Source organism: Cryptomeria japonica, chromosome 10, assembly GCF_030272615.1.
Source record: "Cryptomeria japonica chromosome 10, Sugi_1.0, whole genome shotgun sequence".
NCBI classification, from domain to species: Eukaryota; Viridiplantae; Streptophyta; class Pinopsida; order Cupressales; family Cupressaceae; genus Cryptomeria; species Cryptomeria japonica.
Genome location: NC_081414.1, coordinates 667,001,490 through 667,013,033, shown reverse-complemented (window position 1 = coordinate 667,013,033; position 11,544 = coordinate 667,001,490). Strand labels below are relative to the sequence as shown.

The 11,544-nt window shown below is 35.4% G+C and overlaps 1 protein-coding gene across 1 annotated transcript; it reads right to left on the bottom strand.

Moving 5' to 3' along the window:
* Positions 1 to 9,437: 9,437 nt before the first annotated feature.
* Positions 9,438 to 10,429, bottom strand: LOC131027565 (calmodulin-like protein 3). Its single transcript, XM_057957651.2, has one exon. It carries the CDS (start codon positions 10,285 to 10,287, stop codon positions 9,553 to 9,555), a length of 735 nt encoding a protein of 244 aa, XP_057813634.1. The 5' UTR covers positions 10,288 to 10,429; the 3' UTR covers positions 9,438 to 9,552.
* Positions 10,430 to 11,544: the final 1,115 nt, after the last annotated feature.

Here is an 11,544-nt window from a genome sequence, read left to right as displayed (position 1 = left end):
AACCTAACTAGCATCCCAAACAACTATAATGATGCCTATATCATGACACTTACAGCAGCCGATATCAACCCACCACATGACTCCTTACCACTCATAAATCCTGATCTCATAGATTGGGAAGAACCTGAACACCATGATATACCAATTTTCTCAGATGATGAATCCATTTTCCAGTATCTATGTTCAGTCAACCTAGAAACGTGCTCTACCAGCGAACAAAATAACAATATATGCAATCAAGGGAGTTCCAAGTCTCTCAGTCACAAAAATGAAAGAAACAAGGGATCTAATGTTGAAAACTAGTCAATGGCAGTATTAGATCACAAAAAAGTAAAAATAAAGGACGCATCTGCAGGTGAAAACCTTTTTGAGGCACCTAAAGATGGGATACTTGACACTCTTCCTAAACATTATCAAGAGAGGTCACCCATATTGATTGAGCCAACTCAATCAATAAACATCGGTACTAAAACAGTAGTCAAAACCATACACCTAGTAGAATCACTGACAGAAGAAGAACAACCAAATTTTATCAAATTCTTCAAGCAAAAGCACATCAATTTTGCTTGGTCTTATGTTGATATGCCCGGAATAGATCCGAACCTGATCATGCATCATTTATCCATCACTCCAGGAGCTAAGCCAGTCAATCAAAAATTAAGAAAGATGAATCCACATGTGGCATTATTGGTCAAGGCGGAACTAAAGAAGTTATTAAACATCCGATTTATCCAACCTATAGACTATGTTGAATGGATCTCAAACATTGTACCAGTTTCAAAACCTGACTGAAGCATCATAATATGCATAGATTTTAGAGATGTCAACAAAGCATGTCCAAAGGATGACTTTCTTTTCCAAGCATCAACATAATTGTGGATCTAACAACAGACCATGCAATGTTATCATTAATGGACGGTTTCTCTGGCTATAATTAAATCAAAATGGCCCTAGAGGATCAAGATAAAACTGCATTCACCTGTCCATGGGGAATGTATTATTGGAACATCATGCCTTTCAGCTTGAAAAATGTTAGAGCAACTTATCAAAGAGCCATGACGATAATCTTCCATGATATGATGCATACCTTCATGGAGGACGATGTGGATGATATGCTAGCTAAATCATTCACCCAGACAGAACATCTGGGCATATTAGATAAAATCTTTCAAAGATTGGAGCAATTCAAGGTCAGACTAAACCTTAAGAAGTGTGTCTTCAGGGTCACATCAAGCAAACTATTAGGCTACATTGTGTTAGAAAAGGGCATTGAAGTAGATCCAGCAAAGGTACAAGCCATCATGGAGATGCCACCTCCCAAGAACATTAGCCAACTCAGATCTTTGTAGGGACGGTTGCAGTCTATCAGGCAATTCATAGCCCAACTAGCAGATAAATGTCTACCATTCAATCATCTGCTTCACAAGAACATACCTTTCAAATGGGAAGACAAGTGTGCGAAATCATTTCACCAACTCAAGCAATATCTGATGAATCCTCCAGTTTTAGTACCACTGATAGCAGCCAAGCCACTCATTCTCTACATATCAACGACTAAAGTATCATTGGGGGCATTGCTAGCACAAAAAGATCCAGAAGGTAAGGAACAAGCTATTTATTGCATCAGCATAACTTTGACTGGATATGAGCTAAATTATACATCCATTAAGAAGGCTTTCTTAGCAATGGTGTTCTCTTCTCAAAAGTTTCATCACTACATGCTATCCCATACAATCAAGCTTGTAGCAAAAATTGATCCTCTCAAGTATTTACTCAACAAAGAAGCTCTTACAGGACAATTGGCTAAGTGGGTCATGATTCTCGGTGAGTTTGATATCTAGTACACAGAATGTTGGGCTATCAAAGGACAGGTAATTGCAGATCAACTGGTTGAAGCACCGCTACCAGATCAACAACCAATGTAGGTGGAATTTTCAGACATGGATGTACTCACTGTCACGCCCAAGCAATGGATCTTGTACTTTGATGGATCCTATACACAACTTGGATTGGGTGTCGGCATCTTGTTCCTCACTCCAGAAGGGCACACAATTTCATGATCTTATAGACTGATGTTTACATGCACCAACAACATCGTTGAATATGAAGCCCTGGTAACAGGAATCAAAATGGTTGTGGAATGGAGAATCACAGAATTGAGAGTCTATGGGGATTATCAATTAGTCATCACTCAAATCAATGATGAATATCAGACAAAGGATGATAAGCTAATACCCTATAAGAGAATGGTGGATGATTTCAAATGGTACTTTGTACACATCACCTTTGAGAAAATACCAAGGTTAGACAACAGAGTTGTCAATGCAATGGCCACTATCACTTCACTACTGCAAATTCCAGAGAAACAGAGTCATTATGAGTTCCTAGTAGAGCAATTGTTTTCCCCAACCTATGGCAATTCCCCATCCCAAGTCATCTATGCCCTAACCAGTTCTGATTCACCTTTGTATGGGACAATCTATGATTACCTCAAGAACAATACTCTTCCACTCGACCTATCTCGCAACCAAAAATGCAGTTTTATCCAGCAACTCGCTCGATATACCTTAATCACTGACACACTTTATCGTCTAGGTCTAGATGGTACTCTTCTTCGATGCCTCGATCGTAATGAAACTGACTCTGCCTTACACGAGATTCACGAGGGTATCTGTGGTACGCATTCAAGTGGTCCTACTCTTGCCAAGAAACTTCTGAGAATGGGATAATACTGGCTGACAATGAAGAAAGAGTCTTATCAATTTTTAAAGAAATGTCCTATTCGTTGATGTACGGATCAGAAGCAATTCTGCCTCTTGAGGTAGAAATCCCCTCTCTCAGAGTATCTTTGAAAGGCCTCATACCAAATGATGAATATCGAGTAAACAGGTTGCATGAACTAGAGCTTCTTGATGAAAATGCCAACATGCCTATGACCATCTCAAGGCATATCAGCAGCGAATGTGTAGAAGCTATAATCATAAAGTCATCCCAAGGGATTTAGAAGTTGGTGATCTCGTGCTAAAAGAAAATCTGAGAAATCAACAAGATCGAGAAAAGAAGGGGAAGTTTGAACCTAACTGGTTGGGTCCTTTTGTCATCATCTCGGCCTACGGATCAAGCGCATATCAGTTAACAACTTTAGAGGGAGACGTGCTTGACTAACCAACCAACAGTATCCATCTAAATAAATTCTACACTTGAGTCGTCCAACGTGCGGAAAAAGCAAAAAAAAAAAAAAAAATTTAAAAAATAAAAAAAATACAAAAAAAATCAAAAAATCAAAAAAAGTGCAATAAAAACATGTAGTGAAAACCTAGCAACAGGCACTATTTGTGAGAGAATGACTCCTCTATCTTTCAGTACTCATATCTTTTGATCCATCTAGTCTCAGCTAATGGCCATCGCCAGAACAATTATTTGCGCAACATTATCCCGGACATACTTAGCATAGTCACTGTCCTTGATTATCCAAAAATGCTTATCCATATCATATCCCACCATGGCTTGGTAATCAACATGTATATCCACATCGATACATATCTGTGACTAGGAGCGGCATTCCTCTCACTTCAAGCATTTTCGACAATAAACGACAAGGATCGCAACATGCTAAAGAAACAATGTCAACAATTGCTCATTAGGCTAGAAAACAAGACCATTATCCAACTACAAATTTAACACACACACGATGGATGATTTTCTAAATTATAATTTGTTTACATCTGGCACGAATTTTTGACTATTTTGTATCTTAAAATTTTGAGTCATTAGATCTCCTAAGCTACTCGAGGATGCATTGAGCTAGAGAAGCAACGAAGGAATCTGATTTTTTTTGGTTTTCTGTCTATGAGGCAATCATTCGTATGGTGCAAATTCATCTCGAGACATGATTGGAAACATATCATTGAAGAAATTTTTCCACTTTGCACATGCAAATGGTTAACTCTTGTTTGTTTTACGCAAGCAACACTTAGGTTGGCTTGGTTCAATTATACCTCGATGCTTGTGTCATCTTGCAATATCAAACATCCATGTAAGTTTTACTCAGGTCATTATGGTTCAATTATACCATTATGCTTGTATTAACTTCCAACATATCAAAATCTCAATGATGACAAACAAAAATAGAGCACAAACAAGTGGCTACACTGGAATGACAATGACAAAATCAAATCATTTTGCATTTAGTTGCATATCAGTTTAATCATGCATTTAGTTGCATATGATTTTAATCATTCATTTAGTTGCATATCATCTTAAATCATGCATTTAGTTGCATATCATTTAAAATTTGTATTTAATTGCATATCATCTTAGTCTTGCATACATCACTATCATTATCATACATCTCAGTTTCAAGATACATCTCATCATCATCATCTAGTCACATTCATCATTGCATCCCTCGCATGCATATCTATCACATCATCATGGAATCTTTCTTCACTTTCATACCTTCATCATTCTTCCAACTATCAATTCTATCATGTCTTATAAAAGTTGTATCTTTCTTGAAACCAGATGTTTTGATCAAGTCTTATACATGATATATCGTTCCTGAAACTAGACACTCTGATCATCCATGTCTTATATAGGAGGTGTCATCCCTGAAACTAGACTTGATCTCAATCTTATCAATTCCAATCAATATTATCAATCTAATCCATATGATCGATCATATCATTATCTCCATACATAAGCATATCATATCGACAACATGTTAGAAACATCTGCATTCATCAAATCCAATCTTCATCTGCAAAAGTCATATAGATTAAAAGCATATCATGTAGCTCATCAAAATCAAAATCGTTGCATCCATATCATATCATCATGCACATGTGTGACCACATGTCGATCCAAAGGAAATCAATGCTACAAGAAAGAACCAATCGTCAGTCAGAACAAATCAATCAATCCAAGTCCCTAGATATCATATTGAAAATCAATCCAGATCCATATCGAAATCAATCAATCCAAGTCCCTGGATATTATATTGAAAATCAATCTAGATCCATATCAAAATCAATCAATCCAAAATACTTGGATATCATATCGAGAAATCAAATCTGACCCATATCGAGAATCAAAGACCCATATCGCAAGCATCAAATCAGGACCCATATCGAAAGCAATATCAAGATCCATATCGACAAATCAAGAAACACTTGAACCATATCAACAATCAGAATTCATACCAACGCGACTTCGGTGGATGTGTGGGACATGTATGCACTATGCCCACATTAGTCCAAATCATTTCTTCAATCCTCGGTGGATGTGTGGGACATGTGCGCGCTATGCCCACATTAGTCTTCCTCATTTCTTCAATCCTCAATGGATGTGTGGGACATGTATGCGCTATGCCCACATTATTCTTCATCATTTCTTCAATGTCATTTTTGGGAGATGAATCGATAATGTGCATTCAACACAGTCAATATTCTCAAATTGCAATTAATCCAAAAACGCTCATCAACTTGACAATTTTTCACTAAATCCTTGATTCATCTCCCGAGGGAGCATCATCAATATTGTTCATCAAATCTAGAGCATCATATTGACATTTCAACACACAACATCATATCGATCAAATTTTGATAGCATATCCGGCAAATTTTCTTTGAATCAACATGTGCACACACGTCACTTCAAAGAGGGGCAAAATGTAGACGTATAAATCTAATCACTTTCCTAAATGAATATTTAATATTTATTTTAACCCCATTCCCCTTATTAATTAAATTCTATTTAATTAATTTCTTCATATTCATCTATTTGATAAATAAATTACTCAATTTATTTAATTAAGTTCACCTAAGCCTTTTTTAGCCTTTGATTAAATAAATCACTTTATTTAATTAATTCCACTTTCTCCCTTTTTAATTAAATTTATATTTAATTAAATTGATCCTTGCAAATAAATAAATCTAATTTATTTTAAAATCCCCCACTTGTATTTATGCAAGTTGCATCTATTTGATTGAAATAAAATAATTTTATTTTAATTAAAATCCTTTTCCCTCCACTTGCATTTTCCTACATCTCCCACTTGCCTCCTAAACCCTCTTCTAGATTCTTCTAATCCATTCCAATTTAGCCTAATCCATCTCTTAATTATTGTCACATTCCTAAGCAAAGAGAAGTCACTTCTCAAAGCCTCCAAAGTCTTTGAAAACCATTAAAGGCTTTATGTCCTCAACAAGTTAACCCTCAAAGTCTTCCAAACCATTTAAGGCTCTTACATAACCATTAATGGTTAACTCAACCTTCTTGCATTATTAGAGACTTTCTCTCTAACTCAACCCTCATCTAACCCAAGGGTCTCATCAAGCATTCATGGCTTTAACCTTGGTTATTTCTTTAACCCTTGCACAAGAGTTTACCCCTTGGATAAAAGCTTTATTCAATGGATAACCCTAACCTAACCTTAGCCCTTACCTCTTAAGATAACCTTCATGTCTTCTCAAGCATTTAATGCTTCTTTCATCTCCTCTCAAGCAACCTTTTGTGGACAATTGTCACCCTTTCATTGGTGAGAATTGTAAACATGGATTGATTAACTTTCAATCCTGGCCCTTGTTAAGATTATCCAATCTTGACCATCCATTGCCCTATTTTCCCTATAAATAGAGCTCTCATTCTCTCATTTTGATAGATATATAGAAGTCTTTATGTATCAAACTTATAGTCATTTTGCTAGTGATATATCCAAGTCTTCATGCATCAAACTTATAGTCTAATTAACTAAGCATTTTAGCCTCTCTTTGTTAAATCATCACAATAGTATTTAGAAGCATTCTAATATCATAGAATATCCATGTTAGACTAATATATCATTGCTAGGATAATTAGCTAATCTTATCATCATCTTTATGCTAGCTTAATCATCATAGATTCAATAACATACATATCTAAGAATGCATTCATGCTTATAATTAAACATCAATCGTTCTTGGAGTTGTCATTCCTAAGTCACTTTACTCAATGATCTGAGAGCAAAGACATTGACTTTAGGGATCCTGTGAGATAGAGAACAATGGGACACCCCTTGGGAAGTTGAGCTATTTCAATATAGTTCCTATAACTTGCACCAATAGTCTCATTGGTGTGTGGGCCTTTTGAATTGGACTTTTACGTTTCTGTCACCCTCATTTCCCGCACACAAATACAATTTGTTCTTGTCAAACTATTGTCTCTCTTTTGTGTACTTTTCATTGTGCCCTTGATCTTGGCAAAATCTCACATTGTTGAATCCAAAAGCAAAAAATAAGATATTATTTGGTCAAATGATACCACATTGTTGAAAGAAAAAGCTTGATAACCTTGATACCCTAAAGACAAGGGCTAGAGGGATAAGTCTCTATTGAAATTCACACCCCATGAATTTTTAGTTTGGTCTATCAAACCTATCACATTCCATGAGATGCAATTCATGAAGAAAAAGGGTCTAAGGACATTTCCTCAAAGTCCAATCTTTGCAAAGAAAAAATGTTGATTTACCTAAATTGCTTCTAATTTTTAGGAGAGAATGCTCCAAACTACGTTTTTCAATTCTTAGGAACATATTCTCCTTCCTCTACCCCCAAGGAGGGTTGTGCTAACATTTGCTTACCTCTAGTTGAGAAGAATTTGTAACTACAAACTATATAAGGATAAAAAGCTTGCAAGAAGTGGAGTTCTAGATTATTGAGGTTTTCTAACCTTTTCAAAGGTCAAAGAACATGTAGGCTTTGGATAAGCTACAATTACTTTCTTAACCTTGTTAATGGCTGCTTGTTGAGAAGGTCGCATTATCTTTATTGTTTTATCATTAGATTGTGGTGAAGAATGACACATTGTTGTGACTTTGACAATTAACCCATTGTTAGGTCCACCATAGTTGGATTAAGAGACTTTATTAGGCCCATTATGACAAATTTTATAGTTTTCTACACTAGGCCATCCATCATCAATTTTCCCTATATCATTAGTTGGTTTAGACTTGTGAGGCAACTAAGACAAAATCTCTATATTTATAGTTAAAGGTTTGACACCAGTAATAAATATTGAACACCAATAATAAATATTGAACACCAATCTACATATCAAAAGTTTCATTTAAGTCTCGTAAGAGGTTTATTCCTATATAGACTTGATGTTATAATCAAGCTATTCTCAAGGAATTGTCAAAATCATGAACTAAAACAATTTCAACAATACGCAAGCAACCACAATAGTTAGCAGCCAGCACCAAAACTATATAGATGACATCTCTTTCAGACATTTACCACATCCCATGACCCAAAAAAGCAAAGTAGAAGTCACACATATAAACAAACGACACTGCTAATTATCGTTCAACATCCACCCAATCTTGACAAGTTCAACTCTCAATTTCCTTACGTTTATCATCTTCATAATAAAAAAAAAACAGAGTAGCACAAGCAAAAAGAACAACGTTTAAATATTTATCTGCATTTGACATTTTCCATAATGATGTTGATTTTCTAATAAGGCATGCCATTCAATGTAACTCCTCCTTTATTTGTAACCGCCTTCTCTTCCCTTTTCCCTGCCCTGCATACATGTGGGATAAATGTTTATCTCCAATCACTCTCAACATCTTTCCCCTCCTCATCATTTGTTAACTCCTCCTCTCCTCTTTTTGGCTGTTTCAAATGATTCATTCCTCCATTTCAAGGATGTTTATCACTTTCTTCTGACCAGAACAACATTTACAGATTCTTCCTCATTTGTGATATTCTAAATTATTGTAAAAGTTCACAGTAATCTTCATCCAGATCATTCAACTAACTCAAGAATTTTTTTTATGATTGTCCTTACATCATCACTGCAATTCATCCGTAGTACCAGTTTGCCTTTCTGCACAAAATGACCATTAGATGTACATAATTTAAAATGGGTTTCCCCTGGAAGGACACTGTGGTTATCCTGGTGTAAGTTTTCATCTTGCCAAAATGTTATTCATTTTGCCAAAATGTTATTCATTTTGCACCATAATTAATGACCATATTGCAAGGTGATCCCAGGAGCTGATGAATTCTTTTGGATTACTTCTAAAATTTTCAAATCTGTTTCAATTTATAAATCTCCAAACAAGCTCTCTGCTGACAATTTAAGGTTAAGGTTAAGCGAAGAAAGGACAAGGTCCATGAACATCATTCACAGATTTTTTTAGTTTTATTTTCTTTATGATAATAGATCATTGAATGTGATCTGAAATATAAAATACAAAAAAATATACAATAAATCCAAAAATGATCTTAATATTATAATATTATACACCACTTGTAAGTTTAGTATTTAAGATTCCTATGCCAACAGACTTAAAAAAACTGCTATGTGAGCAGTTAGCTATGAATCAAATAACATACATGCACAATTAAAAAAATGGGATCATAAGAGAGAACAAGCTGTGAGGAACCATTACATAAACAATATGGAAATTCTATATCTATACTTTTCAAAATGATTTGAATATATTCAATATACAGTTCAAAAACTCTGAACAGAGTATTAGGAGTTTAGGTCTCAATTTTAAGAAATCTATTCAGATCTGTTTATCAGTTTCATCATGTATTTAAATTCCATAAAATCAATTCTACCATCAGAATTTTTGTCAAATCTTGCTATCATAGTTTCACAATTCTCCAAGTCTTTCCCTTCTGTCAATCTCAGGCTTAGCAGGACTTGTTGAAGCTCAGATGGGGTGATAAAACCATCACCATTTTTATCAAAAACAGAGAATGCTTCTCTCAACTCTCCTTCATGAGAGACTTCCTGCATGCTTTCTTCAGATTCAGCTTCCTCCCACAGACTCAGGCAAAGTTTGCAAAAATCATTACAGCTCATATGCTCCTGCAAACCCATCATAATCTTCATATTATCATCACAAAGGTACTGAAGCCCAAGCATCTCCAGCAGACCTAGTATGTCCTCTGCACTTACACTCCCATCTTTGTTACTGTCCAGGGCATGAAATATTCTAACAAGATCCTGTGTTCGGATATTAGTCTGGATTTTTTCATTCTCAGAGTCGCTGATGTTCTCATCATCCATACAAACAGAAGGTGGGCAGTGGCCATCTGACAGGATCTCTGGATATTTTTCGTTGCTAAAGCAGAAAAACTCTGTTTTTATCATCTGGCTTGCACAGACATAAATACGAGCACGGTAGAATTGCAGCAGGAAACATATTGCTGAGAAGAGAATGCTTTCCAAACATATAGACTTGAAAGAAGCATGAAAATCTACACAGTTTCTAATGACATCCAGCACCATCTTGAAAAGTGTTGAATTGATTGACAACCGGAAATTCCTTCAACCAAATTCACAGAGAAAAAGGGGGTTGGGAGCTATTTCTGCTCTGAAGAATGGTTGTTAAAGCAATCTACCCCTCCTCCTTATAAAGTCTTTTGATTGACAGTTAGGAGTTTCCTTGAAGAACAGCTGAAACACCCAGTCGGGTCTGTGTTATAATTATTGTTTGTTTTATATGAAAAGTAATTTCCTTACAGGTATGGATTAAGAAGGTGCGGGGAAGGTTCCTCTAGAAAGATTATAAGGGACTTTTGACTAACTCAGGGCCCTGGAGGTAGGTTTGAATGATGAAACCGCACAAATCGGAATTTTAAAAAGAAATAGAAAAATGGAGTTTAAGGGGTCTAAATTTGATGCCATTCTGGTCGTATTTGTCATAATAAACAATTCAAAATATTTATTTTTCACTGTCAAAAATATATAGCGTTCTAAATGGGTGTCTGACACCAATTGGAATTTGGCCTGTTTGACTGCTGGGAGTTTCCTGTCACAGCCCTGTTCAAGTCTGAGCGGAGTCAATTGTGTAAAATAAATTGATTGGAATGACTCCTCCTTTGTAAGATACGAAAAAATGAAGTTCGTTGAAGGTCGCTGGCACGAGCTTTGTTTTCTCTTTCAGCTTTGGACTTTGTCTTTACGCTAAGTTTGATTACCTAGTCGTTGAGGGATTGGGCAATGGTTATCTTTTATACAAAACAAAACAGGCTGCATCTATTCTGGTTTCAAAATAGACCTTTCGTACAGCGTGTTAGCAACAGGTTAGTCAATCGCAGCTGTTAATTGCAAAATTGACGGTGTAAAACGCGCGACTAACACGCATGTTAGTCAATCCGTACTGTCATTTTGGAGCCAGAATATACGCGTCCAACAAAACAGTACAATTGTAAAAATTCTTATAATATAATTGTTTTTCAGCTGTTTTTTTACTGTAAAATAATATTGAGAAGGTAGATTAAAAGAATTGAACTAGTAGAAAACCGTAAAAATCTGTCATGTTAAACTAAAAAAATCAATTATATTATTAATATTTTTAATTTTTTAGTTGATATTTCATTGACAAAGGAGTTAAAATTAGCAAGGATAAGATTTGAGGTGTTTTGCTTGCACTTAGCAAAATTTGATTTCTAACGTGTTCACTTAAGATCATTTTACTTCACCAACAAATCAAAAATCATTTAACTTTATTGTAATTTTAAATATTGAAAAACAATTAAAAAG